General features: G+C 36.1%; 1 protein-coding gene across 1 annotated transcript; it reads right to left on the reverse strand.

Annotated features, from left to right (window-relative positions):
• Positions 1-596: 596 nt before the first annotated feature.
• On the reverse strand, positions 597-14,489 carry LOC306873498 (neuromedin-K receptor-like). The gene is made up of 5 exons (XM_079422830.1): positions 13,982-14,489; positions 10,519-10,707; positions 9,875-10,025; positions 3,180-3,376; positions 597-2,079 (listed from the first exon to the last, which is right to left on the reverse strand). Exons 1-5 carry the CDS (start codon positions 14,347-14,349, stop codon positions 1,794-1,796), a joined length of 1,191 nt encoding a protein of 396 aa, XP_079278956.1. The 5' UTR covers positions 14,350-14,489; the 3' UTR covers positions 597-1,793.
• Positions 14,490-23,513: the final 9,024 nt, after the last annotated feature.

Below are 23,513 nucleotides of genomic sequence, written 5' to 3' on the forward strand. Positions count from 1 at the left end.
TCAAAATTCAACATAAACAATAACTTGACACTGGATTTAAGCGGCTGTAGGAACAATGTGTTCCTAGCCGAAATGTTTTGGAGGGTTTTTAACCTTCAAAATTGCTTTCACCAGCACAGAATTAAAAATACAGACAATTGCGCCATCTAGTGGTTGCAATGACTTAAAACAACATGTTATATGCCAAAAATGAACGTGCCTCGGTTCATTTATAGTGGTTTTCAAAACCATCGCACGCTTGATCAATCTAAAAAAAAAAAAAAAATCAAGGAAATAAGAATGAATTTTGATTTCGAAATAGTCCAAAGTAGACACGTGACTTTAACTGCACCAGCATTATTTTTAACACTGAGTTTAGCAACCATAAGCAATGCATGATGAGCTCAAAAGAAAGATCTAGGCCTACATATAATACGCCTATAACTTATAGTCCAAATAAGTCACACGTATTTTATTTCAACTTAATAATGACCCCTGACTGGTGATGTTTGTGCTAAAGCTTCAAAACCGCCGTGCCAGTTCATTGCTTTAAACAAGTCAAATGTTGTTTTGCAAAGAACATGATTCTAACAAAAAAAAAGTTTTGCTCATTTTTTGACGTTCACTTTAATGAATCTGTGTTTATGCTCAACATCAAAACAATGTGGCCATACCAACATGATTAGTTTTTCACAAATATCTTTAGTTTAAGCAGGCGTAAAAGCTGGAAAAATATCATCAATGCATTTAACCGTAAAAAGCATATTACTACATCCATTTTCAGTACTATACGTTGGTGATTTTAGGTAGTAAAAAGTTAACTTTGAACATTATGTACAATACAAACCATATTATGCACATTATCAGTGGTGTTAACATTTACAGTACATCATAAATACAGCACATACTGTAATATATGAAACGTGAACAAGACACAGTTCAGTTATTGTAGTCTTTTATATACATTCATTAGATCTTATTTACGAAACAGCCAGAGCATTGTGCACCAGTATGTTAGATTGGTTTTACGAATTTTGAACAAAGCTTATTATTTCTGTCACTATTACTTAAAATCACTTAGCTCCTTTTTTCCTGACATTGCTTCATGACACCGATTCATCTGACAGCACACGTCTGGCTATATGTTTGTTGGCTCAGATGTGTTATTACAGTACAATTTACATTCCGTTCAACTTTTGAATTCAATCTCCCTTACAAAAGATCAAACTGAAATATACTTTCATGCAGAAGGAGAAGTGCTGGCTAAATGCACAGAATGCACATGTGCATGTGATACAAAGATAAACAGCTGTTAAAATGTGCAGGAAACACTCGACAGTCCAATTCTACTGAAATAAATGAATCACAACTATGAATTTTAGCATAATTTCAGCATTATCTGAAAGATGCAAGTAATTTAAAAAACAAAACTGAATCAAATGTGCCAAATTTGTATTTAGATAATCATGCAACATGATGAGGTGATGAATCTGTAGTGTAGCATACTATGGTTTCATGTTTTAAATGTTTATCATTGCATAATATGTACTATGTTGTGTTGTATTTCAAGAAAAAAAGCAGGCAGTATGCAGTATATACTAGGCAGCATGCATTGAATAGTATGCTAGACTACACTGAAAACATTCACAGTTCTCCACATGGAGGCAGTGTTACTTCATCATGCTGCAGGTTTGCGTGCATTTAGTTTCAATGTACACTCTGAAATGTATGTCTCAGTATGTCATTTGTACAACACCTGTGGATGTATTCACATTGTTTTATGTCTGTTATGGAGCACCTCTAACAGAACCACTTCAGCTGAGCTGCTCGGTTGCGAACGTGGGCTCTCTGTGAAGACAAAGTTTAGTCGCTGCTGTGCTTTCATCTTTGACCTCCACCTGACACTGTAGGGATTTGGTGCTCTTGCGGTTGCTGCGGCGTGGGTCGTCGCCGTGGACGCTGGTGTCGATGCGGGACAGGGTGCACATGCTGCTCTGGTTGCGTGGGTGGAGACGGGTGGGACGGAGCTCGAGTTCATCGTAGCTGGATACGTGGATGAAGGGACACCACCTGAATGCCCGTTTGAAACCGGCCCTAAATCTGGAGGTTCGGAAAAAAATATCTTCTCATTGAAATACATTACTAGTTCATCTCAAAATATTATAATTAATATATTTGTAATTCTTAATAATAACTTCATAATGAGCTAGGATAATAGATCTGGTATGTATATGAATTATGTAGATGGTCCAAAATTAATATTTGCCAGCACCAGTAAGTACAGTGAGTAAAAAGGTTTTGCAAGTAAACAAGACCAAGTTACTCGTCAAGGATCTGCAAGAATATATAAAGCAGAACTCTAAGAATGACACTTTTTAATATTCAAATAATAAAGATTACAAATGTATTATGTATTTATTTATTTTTACAAATAACATATATTCATCATTTAAAATGGTATATTAAATATATTATTAAAAAATAAAACATAATATTTTATAATTCAGTATATTAACATTATATATTGGTATATTTAATATTACTATAGTAACAATTTTATTACAAATAAATATTTAAAAATATTTAATTAAATGTAACCATTTATTTTAATAAAAATATTTATTATTATTATTATTATTATTATTAGTAGTAGTAGTAGTAGTAGTATTTTATTAAACAAGGCCAAGTTACTAGCAGTTGACTGGTAAGAACTGTACTTTTCATACTTTTTTATAATAAATAATGCATTAATATATGCATGTCTGTGTGTGTGTGTGTGTGTGTGTGTGTGTGTATATATATATAAGAATTTAATATTAATATATTAAATGTTATTACTATATGTATATATATATATATATATATATATATATATATATATATATATATATATATATATATATATGTGTGTGTGTGTGTGTGTGTGTGTGTTAAATAAGACCAACGTACTTGCCAGTAACTAATGCTTTCATAACTATTTTTTAAATTTTATATTCAAAAGAACAATACTTTTTATATGTAAATAATATTTTACAAATATTTATCAAATATATGTGTATTTCTAAAAAAGAAAGAAAGAAAGAAAGAAAGAAAGAAAGAAAGAGAAAACTTTTATGGCCAGAACATTTCTCCATTGGTAGAATGGAATAAAGTTTAATCTTGGAGCTTGATTGTGTATTAGTATAGGAGTGTTTCATTACCTGCCATTCAGACAGCAGTAAATGATGGGGTTGTACATGGTGGAGCTCATGGCCAACCACAACACGGACAGATACACCTGCTGGATGGACTTCCACTTGTTCAGATGCTTGTTTACGCCAGTCACAATGAAATAGATGTGATAGGGCAGCCAGCAGAGGGCAAAGGTCACCACCACCACGATCATCATCTTAACCACCTGAGAAGAGATCATTTAGAGTCACAACATGAAGCATATGCCAGCAAAACATATGAGTTTCGGCTTCTTGTGTTCTGGAAGATAACAGCATCAGGAAACGTCATGGCTCAGCTCGCAGTCTGCTTGAAGTCTCCATCTGCCACCTCAAAACCATCTGCTGCCATTGTTCAGGGAACAAAAAATCAAACCTGAAACTGATAATGAATGACCAGAGGAAACGTGTCAGATGGTGATTTGGCACCACACTGAAAGCTTTTGCACTGGTCATCAGACAAGTGAGTCAACCTCAATTTAATGGTAGTTTTTTTATCATGAAAGAGCAACACCAGAGGAAATTGCAGAGTGACGAAAAGTACATAATTGCATATTTCATATGTAAATGGCACCAAAGGACAATACTGAATGGTCTTTTGATTTGTTGTTACTGGCATCAGGTGGAGAGAACGGAGCAGACTGTTCAGGGGTCCAGGAGTCATTTGTTCTTGTTACACTGAACAACCTCGCATCTCACACAGCCTGACTTCTGACTAGCAGCATCTGGCCCGCGTTTCAGCACATTCTAGAAAGTACAAGGCACAAAGTGCTCACTCATTAGACAGGAAGAGACTATTTCAGTATTTTAGACAAATATGAGGTGTTCAAACTCAGTTTGCAACATTTATGATCATTGTCAAAATCTATTGTGCACAGCAGTGCTGTCTGCATATACTACTGTTCAAAAAACTGGGGTTGATAATATAGCAAAAACTGTAATATTGTGAAAAATTATTAAAATTTCAAATAACCTTTTTCTATGTGAATATATCGTAAAATGGAATTTATTCCTGTGATCAAAGCTGACTTTTCAGCATCATTACCCCAGTCTTCAGTGTCACATGATCCTTCAGAAATCATTCTAATATTCTGATTTAATGCTCAAGAAACATTTCTGATTATTATCAATGTTGAAAACAGTTGTGCTGCTTCATATTTTTATGGAATCCATAATAAAAAAAAATCAGGATTTCAGGAATTATTTCCCCCCAGTTTTTTTTTTTTTTTTTTTTGATAAATAGAAAGATAATAAGAACAACATTTACTTTCATTATAACATTAACATTATAAATCTCTTTAGTGTCACTTTTCATCAAATGAATGCATTCTTGCTGAATCCAAGTATTAAAAATAAACAAATACAACCTCTTACTGATCCCAAACTGTTGAATGGTAGTGTGTATTGTATTAGTATGTATAAGTATATTTGCATATTTTCCATTTTAAATTTTTAGTAATTTTGTTGTGTTTTTGTCAGACAGACAGACAGACAGGTACGCACGATAGATAGATGAGTGACCTTAGGGTGGGTCAAAGGATCAAAGAAATTTATATATAAAGCAAATAATCTACAGAAGGTGTGATGCACATGTGACACATGTACACTTATGATAAATGCAGTTTTTATGAAAGTCTAATGTAATCCCTTTAGCTGAACATCATGAATGGTGTTGTAATAGGGTGATAAATTTCGGCTTGACATCTAGTCAGTCACACGCCAAGTAGAAAACTAGCTGTACCTTCATGACAGCCAGGTCGTTTTCACCTGCCCTCCTGAAGACAATGTACTTTCACACTGATTGAAGACCATTCATATGATTCAAATGCAACCTTAATAAACTTTAGCTAAACCTGTGTCAAACTAGCACAAAAAGGCAGGTTCTCTGACACTTCTGCCTCCTGTGGCTCATTGTATCCACTGCTAGGGTTACGTCATAACTAACCTTTCTCTGCTTTGTGTAACAGTCAATCAGCAATTATTCACAAGGCTCCACTGCGTCTCATTACTCATCAAGTACAGCAGGTCTCTTCAGGGTACAAGACTCTTGTCGCTTTTTTACAGACAAGGTGCAAATGAAAGTGTTCATTGACTGATGACGGACGGCATTTCTTTGTCTTTTCCAACAGGTCCGTGTCAAATTATGCGCAAATTAATGAGGCCATTTTAGACGTTGTGAGTGTTTTTTTAAGGTTGTCAAGCACTAAAGTTAGCAAAGGATCCCGAGTCTAAAAGAACAAAGGATTGTTGTAGGATGTTTTCAGATTCAATAGCTGGAATATGTTGAACATTAACAACAGAGGTGGCAGTTTACAAAGTGTTTAGTTTTCAAAAACAATGGGGAAAGATATGAAGTGCTAGATTACTTTTACTCGCGCCTCTGAATTTATCTGGATTTAGTTTCAATTTTAGTCTAGCGCCATGTTCAATCTGACTCCAATTTCACGTGATCGTTAAATTTATGCAATATTCTTAATTAAAAACTGATCACAGATATTGATTGTATATTATTTGATTATTCTGGAAATCCCATACTTTCAATTATTTGTTCATTAGCGACCTAGTGTCGCTTAGCAATTCACTCGGCCAACTGTGAACGCACGGCACAAACTCGCCAGTTCTGTTATTTAGAGGATACAGGGAGACTATAATACGTTTAAGTGCAATTTTTTCCTCGAAAACTGTAACTTAAGTCAGTGACAGACAGAAATCAGAAGATCCCTAATGACGAGCCCCCGCTTCATTCACTTAAGTATGATCTGTCCTGGACGCAGATTTGTGGAAACACTAGACTACAACTCTAATCTACTAGAAAAAAATGATTTCAGAAGGGATCAGAATAAATCAAATATAACAATTTATTATTAGTCAGTTAAAGTTGTATCATGCCAATTACATAATGAAAATAATTAGAAGCCAATTTAGAAATAAGAAAATACATAACATCAGTTGTTCAAAGATGAATCTAAGAGTAAAATATATACCTGACTTCAAGAAGATACATAGTATGGAACATATGAAATACACTCCACACTACGGGCTGATCTGGCTACAGAATCGCCAAGTATCACTTCCCTTATATACCCAGATAACAAAGCTTCAGATCATTTGTAAAAACATAAGAGACCTTTTGGTGTTTTTGGTTCTAGTGCTCCAGGGTCGCGCCTGGATGAAGATGGATAAACATTCCCGCAGACTCCTAAAGGGGGACACACACCCTCCTCAGCAGAACACAATATTCAGTATTTCTCATAATATAAGTGACTACTGTGAAATTGAGGCCAGTTTACCAATAGCACGGAGACCTTTAAAATGATACCAAATATGAAAGGGAAAAAACAACATAACACTTGTGGCATATGAATATTCTAGATGAACTTTGAGTGTAACCTTTTGGGGGAAAAGAGGGAGAGGCAGAGATGGCAGGGGGGAGGAGGAGGAGGAAGGGGGTCGTAAATGATCAAGGAGATAAGTTTGGTCAGGGTGGTGTTGTTTGTTCTCTTTGGAGATCTCTTCTCCAGATTAGTTTTATGGTTTTCATTGCATGGCATCTGTCTTTGCGAGAGTTCCTGAGTTTCTGAGTTCCTCAGAATTAATTGTATAAGTAAATAAATTCACTCCTTGCAATAACAATCAAAATAATTCACTTACTAAAAAAGAATAAATATTTTATGTTTACCTGCACACCATATGACCATTAATTAACAAATATCAGAGAACCGTGAACATGCAAATGTGATACTTAATTATTAAAATATTTATTTTCTTTACTCTCAGAGGTACTTAAAGGGGTCATTGATTATGATTTAACTTTTTTAACTTTAGTTAGTGTGTAATGTTGTTGTTTGAGCATAAACAACATCTGCAAAGTTAAGATGCTCAAAGTTCAATGCAAAGGGAGATATTGTCTTTTACAGAATTGTTGATTGACCACCCCTTTAAAGTAAATATATTAAGTCAAAGGAAAGGGGAAGTGGTGTGTGGTCAAGTATGGTGACCCATACTCAGAATTTGTGTTCTGCATTTAACCCATCCAAGTGTACACTCAGTAGTGAACATACACCCGGAGCAGTGAGCAGCCAATGCTGCGGCGCCCGGGGAGCAGTTGGGGGTTTGGTGCCTTGCTCAAGGGTCTCACCTCAGTCGTGGTATTAAGGGTGGAGAGAGTGTTGGATATTCACTCCCCCCACCTACAATCCCTGCTGGACCTGAGACTCGAACCCACCACCTTTGGGTTACAAGTCCAACTCTCTATCCATTAGGCCATGACTGATGACAAAAAGTTTGAGAATGTCTGTCAAATAAGAAGCCTTTTGATAATACATAGTAATACATGGTTAAAAAACCTACAGAGTGATAATTCAAATAAAAATGAATGTGTTCATCAGTAGTTGATGCACTTGTTGAAAGACTTCTTAAACCTGAAATGATTTTTGTAAATCCATTGGTCAAATGCCGTATCGCCACCTGACTAATGACTAGTCTATGTGTGAATCTCCACAAAACTGAACTTTCTGAGTGTATATAAGTGGTGGACTATTTTAGAAAGGAAAATTTAAAAGAAAAAAAAAGAGGAATTAGAGAGAATCAACAAATGATGAATAATGTATTGCTATTGTGTGAATAATATGTAATCAATAAAAAAGTAACTTTACTCTGATTACGAGTATTTTAAAATGTAATTTACTCTAATTACAAGCACTTAATTTTTGGAATCTGATTATGTAATCCAGATTACATGTAATCAGTTACTACCCAGCTCTGAGTATATATATATAAATGCTGTATATTTGTTTTTGTGTGTGTGTGTACCATTTATTTCTAACATTTATTTATATATATAACATTTTTATATATAAACAGACTTTTTTAGTTTTATGAAACAAATAAATTCTGATAATTTGATAATTCATCTGTGCAAATGTTTATGCATTTAAATGCTTTAAGAACATTTGGATAACATTCCCATTAAGTTTCAGAATGTCCAGTTTTAAAAAAAAAGTTTAAATGACTTTTGAATGTTACTTTTTTACTTTAAATTACTTTTGACTTTTGAAAGTAGTTAGTAACATTTAAAAAAAAAAAAAGGTTTAAGAAAACCATTTCAGAAAAAATAACTTAAATGGTATATAAATAACGTGTAAATATTTTTGTGTAAATATTTTAAGAGCATTATTAAATGCTGGATAACTTTGAATGAATGCTCTATTAAAGTTACTGATAACTATATAAACTGATTTCTCTTTTTCCTTTTAGTTTTATGGAACAAAGAAAGAAAATGCTTAGAATTCACATGTGCAATTTTTTATATTTCTTTCCCATCAAGAATCTGTGAAAGAGTTCACACTCCTGAAACGTACTGAAATCCTTCCGTCACCTTTCTAGCCAATCAGGAGGCTCTTCAAAAGAATGAATGGGCTTTGGGAAGCGAGGTTGTGTAGATGCGAGTTAACAAGTGCTTTAATCCTGCGGTTATATTTGAAACGATTCCATAATCTCTGCATCAAAAACAAAAGTACTGGATTACATAGATCACAGTCATTAATATGAACCATTTTGCCACAATATGAGATGAATTGTCCTAGATTCATCCCTGAGAGGGACCTATCACTGTCCCACATGTGAAAGCACATGTCTGAATGCTACAGCTCACAAAAAGCTCAGGGCTGACCTGCCAGATAAACCAGACATGACCTTAATCTGTGGAAAAATATTAAATAAATATAGCAATGCAGTGAGATTCCCTCAGGACAGGTAAGAGTAAATACATAGATTATTTTCTATGATTTACAAATGCATGGACTCATTTCTTAAACTCTGTCCTTTAGTCACCTCATTCTGAAGCTCCTACTGAGGACAGAGGTTACACGAAATCAGTCAATTCCTAAAAAACATATTTTCTATGAACATTTTCATAATGTTCACATTCAGTTATGAAAACATTATTTCAGAATGTTCTCTGAAGATTCAAAATATCCAGTTTTTTTAAATGTTTTTTCATGTTTATGCGATCATTAGTGAAAACATTAAATGAGTGTTACATTTTATCATTTTTTAAAATTACAAATAACATTTTTCAGAGAAACATCCCTTGAATTATGTTTTTTGGTAATGTTTTAAGAACATTATCAAGCACAGATCATTTTAAACAAATGTTCTATAAACATTACTGGAAGAACGTTTCTTCGTAACTAAGAGAACTTTGCGAGGAAGTTAAGTTTGAATATAAAGTTCTCATTAAAAGACTTTATCCATGCAATGAAAGTCCATGCAGTGAGCAGTATTTTAATATTTTGTACATATTTCTTCACATTTTGAATTAGCGTTTAATTTTCAATTCTCATTTTCAATTTATACTGTAAAACCTATTTCTAATTATTGCCCTATAATTAACTTGGTTCTAAGTCATTTCAACAATTATCCCCCAGAAAGTTCGCTTTGGTGAGCTGTTTCGAAATCCCAAAAGGAACTCAAAACAAACTTCATTCCAGCCTGATTTTGTTCGAAATGACGTCATATCAGTTCGTTCTTCGATTTTGTTTGAAGTATATGAAGTATGAAGTATCTCTACAAGCTGAAAGTCACAGATTTGATCATTGACCACAGCATACCATATGTAGTCCCAAACCTTTTGACAAAAACTTTGGGAAAAATTGTGTACAATATATATTGGTATGTCCTCTCACCTTCCTTTTGGCTCGCAGTTGTCCAACATAATTGTCCGATGAATCTCCAGGAATCTCTCCTCCCCAAAGTGTCACCCCGACTATGGTGTAGGTGATACCCATGACCACTAGGGGCAGCATGTACACCAGCACCGTTACTATGATATGATACCTGCACAGGTGAGAGAGGACAGGAAGCCACTGTGAAAAAACAAGTGGCTTTTATGGACCACACCAAATGATAAACCCAAGTAGACCTATCCAATGCTTGGGGCTTGGGTGTTTAGACAATAAATTTGGATTGTGAGTCCGGAAGACTGTTTACACTTCTTACACACCATTTGGCCACTGGTAAACAGGTAATGTGTTTGGTTTTCTCGCCTCACTGGCAGATGGCACTTAGTGTGAAGATAGCAGGCAATGTAAAGCCAAAAAGAGCATTATCAATGTTTGAGCAGTGGAAGCAAAGCCTGAGAAGCGCAGGCTGTACAGAAATTACAATCAAGTAGAAGAAAAAAACAATCAGCTGGTGTGAAATCATCAGACGAAAGCTTGCTGTCTTGCTTTCTGCACACGCATCTGGCTTCTAAGACAGAATTCTGAATGAAATCCACCTCATTAGTGACTGATTTGGGATTTTTGTCAGGAACAAATGGATCTCTTACATGAACGAATCCTCAGAAGGTCTCGGCCAGGCGACGTAGCAGATGGTTCTGCGAGGCATAGTTCTCGTGGTTGAGTAGAAACACAGCGGGAAGGCCAAAATCACCGCCAGGGCCCAAATACAGACAATTACCACTTTAGTAGCGGTAGCTGACAGACGGGGCTTCAGAGGGTGAATTATGGCCATGTACCTGCATTTAAAAAAAACATAGTTTAATGAAACCTTTTACCATTTCCAGAGCTCTTAGAAAGGAATGTCATCAAGGTTGGGTAGACTTCTATAGTTGTGAAAGGAAACTACAACAGATTACATTTTTGTGTTTCATTTGAAGGAAATATCCACAATAAGGTTTCTATGACTTTACAAAAGAGAAAAAAAACAAATAGGTCAAAAAAGGTTACATAGGTCAAAAGACAGAAAGATGTAAAATTTGCTGTCACTCTCTTAGGGATAGTTACAATCGGAGTTACAACCTGAATTCTGGAAATGTTGGGACGTTTTTTAAATTTGAATAAAATGAAAACTAAAATACTTTCAAATCACATGAGCCAATATTTTATTCACAATAGAACATAGAGAACATAAATGGGCAACAAAGGGCTGAAAAAGCAAGAAAATTTGAAAAGATTCAGCGGGGAGAACATCTAGCAACTAATTAAGTTAATTGACATCATGTCTGTAACATGATTAGCTATAAAAAGGGATGTCTTAGAGAGGCAGAGTCTCTCAGAAGTAAAGATGGGCAGAGGCTTTCCAATCTGTGAAAGAGTGTGTAAAAAGTTCCTCAACTTCAAATTGCAAAGTCTTTTCAAATATCATCATATACAGTGCATAACATCATTAAAAAGTTCAGAGAAACTGGAGAAATCACTCTAGACCCCTCACATCCAGCACACTCCCTCTTTGAACTGTTACCGTCTGGTCGACGCTACAGAGCACTGAGCACCAGAACGACCAGACACAGGAACAGTTTCTTCCCTCAGGCAATCCATCTCATGAACACTCAACAATAAACGCGGAACACACAACACTATTATACATTATTTATCCACCACACTTATTTTTATTTTTTCTCATTTCAAATTTGCACATATCAGACCTGTACATACATAATTGTCTATATTATATATTGTGTTTTTGCTGTTTTGTACATTGCCTATTTGGTTATTTGTATATTATTCTTTATTATCTGTGTCCTGTCCTGTTGCTGTTCTGTCACTATAGCAAATTCCTCGTATGTGTAAACATACTTGGCCAATAAAGCTCATTCTGATTCTGATTCTGATAAATACGTCAAAGACGACCACAAACTCTTCAGCAGCTGGAAACCTATATCAGGCAAGAATGGGACCAAATTCCAATACCAAAACTCCAGGAAACTCATAACCTCGATGCCCGGGTGTCTTCAAACTGTTTTGAAAAGAAGAGGAGATGCTCCAAATGGTAAACATGCCCCATGTCCCAACTATTTTGAGATCTGTAGCAGGTATCAAATTTGAAATGTGCACTTCCACTGTAAGTGAATTTATTGAAAATATAATGAAATATGCATAAATTAATCACAAAGGCCTGTAGGTGGCATTTCAAATAATGATAGTTTATAATGTCTCATGTTTATGCATGATGACATCTTTATTGGTAATCCATGTAAAAAAGGGTGTAGGATTTACTTTGTAACAATTTTCAGTCAGAAACAGTTTTTACAAATAATTAAAAAAAAACCGCATGCAACACATTGAATTCAATGTGACATTTTTAAGTCGAAAGACTGGAATAATTTTCTCAAGTTTCATTTACAATAAATTTTTTACAGTGCATTAATAAAAGCTATTTTAATACCACTTACATTTAAATTTAAATTCTGCATCATGTTTGCTGCCTCAGTACAAACTCACAAATTATGTACAATTAAATTCTGAATGGCACACAAGCCTGTCCGAAGTCAAACTTTTTGATAATAGGAACAAACATGGGAGGCAGCATATGGATAAACACTCGTGCGTGGCAAAAGATTACACAGAGTTAAGATGAAGTGTTGTTCTTTGGCTCCCGCACAGCCACAGACTGAGCTTGTAATCTTTTAATGAAGGAAAAGCCCCCCTATGCTCTGGATCATGCAGATCAGTATCCCAGATCTCATTTCATTAGATGCAATCATGACTAACCTATGAATAGTGCCTGCGTAATTCTGAAAATGAACAGGTTATAGCTCAATAAATGCAGATAAATCCTGCTGCCGTATACACCTATGGGATGTTTTGATCCTATAAAATGCAGCAGTCTGTGCTGTATGTCTCATGTTCATGGGCAGGAAATGAAGTATCCTCTTTTTCATTGCAGTTAAATGACAGAGGGGTCAAACGGAAGACGTTCAATTTATGAGCTCCCTGAGGAGATTAGAGATGGATATGCAAGAGGAAGAAAGAAGCCTCGCTGGTGGTCCTAAAAGCCTGTTCCTCTCCGTGTGCTGTTCCATCCCTGCAGGCCAATTTTTCATCAGTAAACCAACAGGATTCTCACACCTTCTGCGCAATGAATTCCCACAACTTTCTAGTCTTTAATGAAGACTTGATTCGTATTCCTGTTAAAAACTATGGGTTGCCATAGTTCTCAAGATTCAAGATCCAATCATTGTAACTTACCAAAATAGCGTTTGACATGTAAAGGATTTGATTGGTCTTGCTATATAGTTCATGTGTGAGGAGAGAAAATCATTTTACAGAGGCTGGTTTGTAAGGTTTTTATATTCACATGCAGCTACCAAACATCTAAAAACAAGGTAAAATGAATGAAATGTTGATTATTTCTATAAAAAAAATACAAAATCAACCAAAAGTAGCCCACTTTATGACTTGAAATGTAGCCTATATTGACTCATCAACAACAAAATTTTAACACATTTATTGTTCAATTTTAATTTTGGTGTGCACATTGAATATTATTCTGATATTTAAATAGCTCTCAGGCATGCTATTTTTGTTCATATTTTAACATAAACTGATAGAAGAGACTTGAATATACAGAAAAAGTGTGCTTCCGTATAATTTACAAACTCATTTTAGTTCTTAAATTATTTATTTTTATAGACTATTTTCTACACTTTTCCAAGTCTAGAATTAACATTTTTACAATTCCAGTTAGATCCATGAAGACGAATTACAGCCTGATGACATTATTTCGAGGTCATTAAGGAATTCCAACAAATGTCTATGCAAACGCATTTGGAATTCATAAAATTCTACATGGAATTTAGCCTATATTAATGCTTTACAGTCCTCTTTGTGTTATATATTTTGGCATTGATATCAGCCTATACTTTTATAGACTTTTATTATATAGCCACTTTTCCTAGGTGTGTAAAATTCCCACGAGAACCCTGAATCAAGTATCCCATCGTAGGTTTGTGTGAATGATGAATATGCTACTGAACGATGAAAATATGAATTAATCATAAACAGCCTCACCTGTCGACTGCAATCGCAGTCATGGAGTAAATGCTGGCAAACACGGCGGTCACGGGAAAGAAGTTGTGGAACTTGCAGTAAACCTGTCCAAAGTACCACTCTCCGTGCGTGGCGTAAATGAAGTTGATGAGCGTGTTGAAGGCGGCCATCGAGGCGTCGGAGAACGCCAGGTTGAGCAAGAAATAATTGGTCACAGTGCGCATCCGTTTATGGGCCAAAATGATCCAAATAACGATGAGGTTTCCGAACACGGCGACCGCCAACACGGAGCTGTACGCGACCGACCAAATCGCGACGCGCCACGGCGGCTGCACAAACTGATTTGTGAAATTACGCGTTACGTTTGAGCCGCTCTGAGGACCAGCCATGATAAACTTACTGTTATATCCGTCTTAAACAGCTAGGAGATTATCTGAGACATATATTTATGCTTCTATAGTGTCAAGTATAGATCTGGCAGGTCCTCGTGCGCATCCTCCTGCGCTCCATCCAAAGTGCCTCATATGACAGACGTCTGGAGATGCTGCTGCTCTTGCCACATGTTGCTGCTCAAATGAATAGAAAAACATGCAAATGTGGGATAGTTTAGTAGATTTGCAATGGAGGAATGACAAATGCTTTATGCTTTCAACCTACCTATATGTAGCTTACCAAAACAACTTCAGTGTGATGCGACTTCTGAACGAGGCATTTAGAGTATGAAATGCGCATTTAAATGTGTTTAGTGCAATTTAGTTAAAACATTAAGCATTGAAAAAAGTTATAGAATTTTTGTTAAAATTATGGGTCGATTAAACAGTTAAAGGGATAGTTAGCCCAAAAATTAAAATTCTGTCATCAAAAATATAGCTGGAAGACTGTTGGTAACCAAACAGTTGACGGTAACCATTGAATTCCATATTTTTTTCAGAAATGGAAGTCAATGGCTAATATCTTCTTTTGTGCTCAAAAGAAGAACGAAACTCATTCAGGTTTGGAACAGCTTGGGCATTAGTAAACGATGGTAGATTTTTCATTTTCGGGTGAATTATTCCTTTAAGGACCATAAAATATCAGCTTTGTCTAGAAAACCATATGGAAAACCATAGCTGACTTTATAAAAGCAACATCTACCATATATAAAATACCATGATATCCTGCCAGTACCCAGTCACCACATTTTTATTGTAGTAAAAACAGCTAGTAGCCTAATGTATTTTTGTGCAAAATATGGTTAGCATAATGATGAATGATAGATTGACGATGTTATTTGGAATTCAAAATGTCTTTGTAAGCACATTTGGAATTCATAATTCCACATGGAATTTATTTTAACCTCTTTTTGTTGTGTGTTAACCTTTTTTTGTAAATTGGTATTGAAATAAGGATTATAAATTATTGTAAATATTGACAGTGTTATTGAAGTTAATTTCACTTTCACAATGCATATCTTTTAAAGCAGCTTTACAGAAAATAATTATGTAAATGTGAATGAGCCAAATGTGATTACAGCAAAGAAATAAACATCTTAAGATGTTTAAGGGGGGGTTGGGCCTTGATGGAACCAGACTTGGCTCAGGAAGCCCATCCTCCTCATTACAATAAATTTGTATATGCTAAATATTATCTAGTTACAAAATATGTCTTATACTACTAAAGCATTCATTTAAGAAATTATGATATTTAAAATGTTATTAAGTCAATGTTAAATCTGTACAGATAATGATTAAATAGCATGGATAATGATTGATTTATAGTCCTTTGAGGTTCATCTTAATCTGACTGAAAGGATGCAGGCAATGGTGAGTCAGTCAAGCGTTTGTCGCTGTCTAGCTGGTATAAACTGTAATTGGCAATAAAGTTGCTTTGTAACGCCTCCCTATTAATTCACAGTCTTTGAAGTCACTCTTAAAACAGCACGGCAGTGAAGTGTCAGTAGTTTGAAACTTTTTTAAAAGCCTGAACTTGTGGTCTCTGTTACTTCTTCTCAAATGAGCAATGTTCACTGTCTGCGAATGACTTGTCACAACATTCCATAACGTTTTCCACATCTTTCTCTCTGAGCTGACAGATGACGCAAAACAGCTTAGTGCGATGTGAATTTATATTCAGTGCGAGAAGAACATATTGTCCAACAAGAGTGCAACAATTTAATATAATTGTCAAACTATTTGGATGTCAAAAAAACATTAAACAAAAATCCTGTTATTATTTACTAACATTCACCGCAAGATTAGAGGATCTTCATATACAGTATCTCACAGAAGTGAATACACCCCTCACATTTTTGTAAATATTTTATTATATCTTTTCATGTGACAACACTGAAGAAATGACACTTTGCTACAATGTAAAGTAGTGAGAGTACAGCTTGTATAACAGTGTAAATTTGCTGTCCCCTCAAAATAACTCAACACATAGCCATTAATGTCTAAACCGCTGGCCTCAAAAGTGAGTACACCCCTAAGTCAAAATGTACTTCTTCAAAAGTTGGGATATGTTGATGATGCATATAGAGTACATTTATGGTGTTTTTTGTTTGTTTGTTTGTTTTTTTAGTTTAAAAGATAGAGTTTTGCATTCTTGCTCATTTTGTGCATACAGCCATATGGGTTTTGAATAACATCAGAGTTAATAATAACATAAATGCCATTTTTTGGTTATCTATTCCTTTTAATGGAATTGTTCAAATGAACATTTGCTCCAAATGTACTCACTCTCAGGCCATCCACGATGTAGATGTGTTTGTTCCTTCATGGAGTAAAGATTGGGATAAATGTAGCATTATATTACTTGCTCACCAATGGATCCTCTGCCGTCAGAATGAGCGTCCAAACAACCGATAAAAAACATTACAATAATCCTCAAGTAATCCACACAACTCCAGTCCATCAATTAATGTCATGTCAAGTTAAAAGCTGCATGTTTGTAAGAAACCTAAAATCTAAAACCAAACCATCCCTTCTGACCAAACTACGAGTCTATAATCCATAACGCTTCCTCCAGTGAAAAAAGTCATCCCCTGTTGTCCTCTTACATCGAAATCCACCAACATATTTGTTTAGAGCTGTTTTCTACTATTTTTGCTTGTAAACACTGCTTGATCTGCGCAGATTTCTCTCCTGATGCAGACAAGACAACTTTTTCACTGGAGATAACAATAGAGAACTCCTATTTTAGGCGAAAACAACAGTCTGAAGATTAATACAGGATTTGTTTCTTATAAACACACAGCTTTTGAAGACATTATTTGATGGACTAGAGCCGTGTGGATTATTGTGATGTTTTTATCAGATGTTTGGACTCTCATTCTGACGGCACCTATTCACTGCAGAGGATCCATTGGTGAGCAAGCGATGTAATGTTACATTTCTCCAAATATGTTCCCATATGAAGAAACAAACTAATCTACATCTTGGATGGTCTGAGAGTGAGTATATTTTCAGCAAATTTTCAGTTGTGGGTAAACTACTCATTTCAACTATAGCCAAGAAAAAAATTTAGCCTGTACCATGTACACAGTTTCACGAGTGGGAGCATGTGCGTGTTTATGCATGCGTGTTTACGCTCATGCCTGTGTTTGTCTGTGTGTGTTCACCACAGAAAGGCCATGTTACACATCTCACCACACACCCAGGGTTCAGGTGGTTTTGTACTTTTCATCTTCGACCATTTCATTAATCCTTTGATGCTTCCGCAGGTGTTTGAGCTCTCCGGGAAGACGCTGCCCTTTTATGCAGATCTGGCAACCTCCACTAACGCCTGTTGGAGGAGTCCAGCTTTCACACTCTCTGTCAGTGCCTGGGGAGAAGCACTTCCAATTAAAAGGGATTAAACTCTGATTGAAGCACACTTAATGAATCAGATCAACAGTTGCTTCCTCTACTTCACAAGAGGGAATAATGCCTAAAGGCACAATGCGAGTGTGTGGCTGTGTGGGATGTGTATTGGTTTTTTGTAAGTGGATTCTGATGGGGGAATCACCAATCAATAGCTGAATGTTGTAAAATGTGGATTGTCAATTGGTGAGTTGCAATTAGGGCTGCACGATTAATCAAAATAGCAGCTCATGATGCTGTGTTTACAGTATGTCAGAGCAGCTCGTTTTGCAGTAAAAGTTGCTCCACACAAACTCGTCTGTGCATTCTGGTGAGTTTATGATGTGCATTTTGGAATGCCAACCATTTTCCAAACTTATAAACCAGCTGTTGTCAACAAACGCAAAGCTTTAAAGTGATGGTTCACCAAAAAGTTAAAAATTATTTTCTCACCATCAAGTTGTTCCAAATCTACACAAGTTTCTTTCTTCCATTTGGATCGCAACTAGGTCTTCACAATTTGGGGAAGAAGCACAACAGAAGACATTTTGAAGCATTTTGGTAACCAAACAGTCAATGGTAGCCACTGATTTACATAGTATACTATGGAAGTCAATGGCTACGGTCAACTGTTTCAACTGGTACCAACATTCTTTAAAATATCTTCTTTTGTGCCTTGATTTTTCTTACCCAAATTGTGAAGCCCTAGTTGGGATCCAAAAACGGATCTGATAGGGTCTGGACAACAAGGTAAAAAACAATGCAAATAATAAAATGCAAGTACTTGCATTCATTAAGATAGCAAATAATAGAAAAAGTCAGAGCATCCAATTAAACTTTACTGAATTTAAGTGCAAATTCATCTGTCACTTGGTAGAAGCCATATGTGAACATGGTCCAGAAGCGCCGTCATGTCCTGTAGGCCAAAGCTAATTTAAAATGGACTGTTTCAAAGTGGAAAAGTGTTCTATGGTCAGACGAGTCCAAATTTGACATTCTTGTTGTAAATCACGGATGCTGTGTCCTCCGGGCTAAAAAGGAGGGAGACCTTCCAGCATGTTATCAGCGTTAAGTTCAAAAGCCAGCATCTCTGATGGTGTGGGGGTGCATAAGTGCATACGTTATGGGCAGCTTGCATGTTTTGGAAGGCACTATGAATGCTGAAAGGTATATAGGTATATATAGGTTTTAGAGCAACATATGCTCCCCTCCAGATGACGTGTATTTCAGCAGCACAATGCAAAACCACGTACTGCCGCTATTACAAAAGCATGGCTTCTTGTAAAAGAGTCCAGGTGCTGAATTGGCCTGCCTGCAGCCCAGATCTCTCACCTGTAGAGAACATTTGGCGCATCATTAAATGAAAAATACGTCAAGGATGACCACAAACTCTTCAGCAGCTGGAAACCTATATCAGGCAAGAATGGGACCAAATTCCAAAACCAAAACTCCAGAAACTCATAACCTTAATGTCCAGACGTCTTCAACCCGTTTTGAAAAGAAGAGGAGATGCTACATCATGGTTATTAACTATTAACTATTTTGAGACCTGTAGCAGGCATCAAATTTGAGCATTAGTGCATAAAACTGTCAAATTTCTCAGTTTAAACATTTTGTTATGTTATCTATGTTCTATTGTGAATAAAATATTGGCTCATGTGATTTGAAAGTATTTTAGTTTTCATTTTATTCAAATTTTAAAAAAACATCCCAACATTTCCGGAATTCAGGTTGTATAATCGACAAGTTGTTTTGACATGCTTTCATTCTCAAAAACCATGAATTAAATTGAAAATCCCCACACATTTCTCAATTTTCCTCTTCATTTTCACTTCTGCCTGCAGCTATCATCCTGCAGCAAGACCTCCTGAGGAAAACAAAGGAAAGGTTGCTGAGGAAAGAGGTGTTAGTTAGGCCGCAGCAGGTGGTGCTCTTTTAATCAGCTGCGTAGTGTTTCAATTTTGGCTTGTTTCAATCATGGTGTCCTAATCAGCTTCATCTTCTCTAATCTCTACACTGATAGCTTTAATGGAGGGCATCCTAGTGGATGCTGGACATATGGGTGGTGACTGAACAGACTGTAAAGTGGTTTGAGTGCCAAAGCACTATATAAATTAAGATAATTGCTATTGATTTAATTCATAAACCCTTGATCTTCTAATTGATTTTTTGAAAACGTCCTTTGTTTATTCTGGTTTCTAAAGCAGATCCAGTTGAGATCCGCAGGTTAAAAACATACAATGACAGAGAATGAAGAGAGAAAACTGCCTCACGGTGCTCAGTGAAAAGCTTCAACAAGGCTGTTTAATGAGAAGACCCAGGGATGTCTCGACTCAAACGCCATAACCATGCTACTACCGTCTCTGTCTTCACAATACTCTTGTTGCTGAAGCTCTCAGCGTGGCCCTACTTCACATGTTTCTAGCACTTCAGAACAGACATTGCCTTCTATCACTGATCACATCCATTGTGCACACAGCTAGTTTAAAAATTGCTTTCTCCTGCTACAACAAGAGAAGACCCAGTCCTCAAAATACCTGATTTCATTCAATCGCACATCTTTAATTTCTGGGGTATTTTTAAATCAACTAGGTTAAATTACTCCTTTCAATCATATTGACTGAGTGCAATTGTCAATTTGAGTGGTACTGCTGCTGAGATTGAAAGAGAAAATGGATGGAAAAATCAGCTGCTCCTGTGCTCTCATGTGACATTGTGACATCAAGCTGATTGAACAAGAGACTGAATTGCTCTAATTAGCTGTATTATTTTTGGTCATTTCGTAGTTTGAGTCAACACCTGTTTATACTCTTTAGGGGAGATGATGGGGAAAACATTCATCATATAAACTAGAATTGTACCTGAATCTATTGACAATAAATCTAAAAGTACAAGTGCTGTGTGAATTTGGAGAAAATACTTCAAGGCTTAATTGTGTATGAGTATTAAGATTAACGTCACATATTGTAATTTAATTTCTTTCCAGAAGAGGACAGCAGAGTATGGAAACTGAAATACACATTTGCAGAATATAGTTGCAAACCAGCAACCATAATTTTTCACCATCGTGTCATTTCAAAACCATATGCCTTTATCATGCTTTTTATTTTCCCTGTGGAACAAGTTCATATCATGGCCAGTGGGGTCTTGTGGGAAATTTTTATAATTAGGGCTGTGCTCATCCATTACAGTATGGTTTAATGCTAAACAGTTAAAGAAAAACTGAAAACTAAATAAATAAGAAAAACGTATAAGCAAAAAAAAAAAAAAAAAAAAAAAAAAAAAAAAACATTATATGATCATTGTTTTATTAAATTTCAGAATTAAGTTTGAAAATGATTCCCACAAAACATTTTCTGCAAGCTTTTTCTCCAATACTTTTTATTGTAGATATTTTAATTTACAGTGCAACAACAAAAACTGTGAGGAAAATATAATTGTTGTATCATCTTAAAACTTGAGATTTAAGGACGCTGATTGGCTAAATTTGATTTCCTATCGTGAATATGTTTATATCTTCAATCAGCCATTGGCTAAACTGCTACACAGACCCGCATCTTGTGGGCGATTTCTTAATTTAAGACATGCGCATGGGCATATAGGAAAAACATATGAATCTTTGATAATATAATTAATAATAATTATTAATATTATCATTGTGTTGAGCTGAATCTGAATCGACCGTAACATTTTCACACACACACACACACAGCAACTGTTCATCTCCTGAGGAAGTGTGAGGGAGCAGTAACAGGAAATACTGGAACTCTTCCCCGCTTTCTCTGTCATTATGTAGAGTCGTTATGGTTAGGTAAAAATAATAACACACCCTCTCTCTTTTTAGCGCATGTATGAGTCACTAAAATGCTAGCTTCATGCTGGAGCTTCAGTGGAAGTAGGAGTTGCTGTAACATCAGCATCATGTGTGAAAGATGATCCAGGGCTGGTGACTGAAGCAGGCAGAGGAGGACGAGGCCAATCATGGTTTCGTGTTTTGCATGCCCTGTCACACCTCACCGTATGTGTCCAAAGGTTTGTTAGGCCTTGTGCAACTTCAGTCAGTAAGACTATTAGAGGAAAAGCAGTTGGAGGAAGGAGTGTAACAATATTAGAAACAACAGTAGGAGGTTTTCCTTTCACTTTTGAAGCCTAGTTTGCTCTTATGTTGCATGTTGTTGAAGAATGTGAGACAGCTTGGAATAATAGTCTTCATAAATGCACATAACTTAACAGGGAACAGAATACATAGTTCCGAAGTAAAACAGTAAAACTTCCTTTAGCAACAGAGCTAATCCCATAGTATTAGTTACAAGTTCTTAAAGGTATACACGCATGGATAAACACTCGCCAAATGAGAGTAAACGTTGGTGTAATTGTTACCCATTAGTTGGCCATAACTTTATTAGAAACTGCATTACACAGTTTGAAATTCTATGAAAGCCATATACATACTAACAGTCTACTAAAGAAAGCAGTTTTTCTAAAGGAGGACAAAATCCATTATGCACAAAACCTTATAGCAGTGTATAGCTCGGCAAACTTCGGATTCGGACCCGGGTCGATTGCATCAAACGATAAATCTGTGAACCTGACGCTCTACTGCATACACCACTGAGGACGCTGAAATGAATGCGTCTTTTTTTCATTTTGAATGTCAACCAGACACTGGTAGCTGGAGTTACTGTAAATAGCGCTTGTCAACAAGCGCGCTATTTGCACTTAACTAAAGACACTCCAAAAAATGTTCTTACCCTTGCTTGGGTCCCAAGTGCACATGGGCCCCTGGGCCCGTGCCCGTAATGCCCATTGGATAATCCGGCCCTACGGTTCAGAGAGCTCCACATAAAACTGATCGTGCAGACCAAACCGTAAATCGTAGAGTCCTGAAACTTGGAGGGATGGTAGCACTCACACTACCTACAACGTGACCAAGGCCCGCCCCAATCGGCCTGTTTATCCCAATGTTTCAGATTTGTGATAAATGTAAACTTTCACCATGTAACCTTAGCCATATGTTTGTATTTTGTCCCAAGTTGCAAAACTTTTTGGAATTCTTTCTTTAAAATAGTTTCTGATGTCCTAGGGGTCAGTTAGTTGTTTGCCCTTTGATTGCAATCTTTGGTGTTCCTTCTCAATGTCAGCCTTTAAGCCGGAGACAGGTTCACATTGTGGCTTTTGCATCTCTTCTTGCTAGGCGCAGAGTACTGTTGTCTTGGACCTCCCCACAACCCCCCTCTATTTCATTGTGGCTCAAATATCTGGTCCTTTTTTTTTTTTAAACTTGAAAAAATTAAATACAATATCAGAGGTATAGGGGGGAATTGTTTTTCGAAAAATGGCAACAATTTATCACATTCTTTAATGATTTACAAACCTTAGATGAGGATTGAGTGGAAGTATATATGTGTATATATAATTTATTTTAAATATTTTTTTTTAACGATCATTTTAGTCATACTATGCATGTATGTATTACATGCATAGCATGGGTTGAGGCTGGGTTGGATCATATATGGTGTGTGGGGTGGTATAAAAAGTAAAAATGCAATTCGCAACACTAAAAATTCTTTGACGAAAAAAAAACTGCGACAATTTGGTACTTCTCCACGGTTTAATGGGTGGTGATGGCGCAGTGGATAAGACACATGCCTTTGGTGTGAGAGACCCGGGTTCGAATCCACTGTGAGACACCAATGTGTCCCTGAGCAAGACACTTAACCCCTAGTTGCTCCAGA

This window comes from Barbus barbus, assembly GCF_936440315.1.
Source record: "Barbus barbus genome assembly, chromosome: 8".
In the NCBI taxonomy this organism is placed as follows: Eukaryota; Metazoa; Chordata; class Actinopteri; order Cypriniformes; family Cyprinidae; genus Barbus; species Barbus barbus.

Coding starts and splice junctions, on each gene's coding strand:
- LOC306873498 (XM_079422830.1), bottom strand. CDS start 14,349: ATGGCTGGTCCTCAGAGCGGCTCAAACGTAACGCGTAATTTCACAAAT. Junction 10,026..10,518: donor CCTTCTGAGGATTCGTTCAT/GTAAGAGATCCA, acceptor TCACCTGTGCAG/GTATCATATCATAGTAACGG. Junction 3,377..9,874: donor AACTGCGAGCCAAAAGGAAG/GTGAGAGGACAT, acceptor ATCTCTTCTCAG/GTGGTTAAGATGATGATCGT.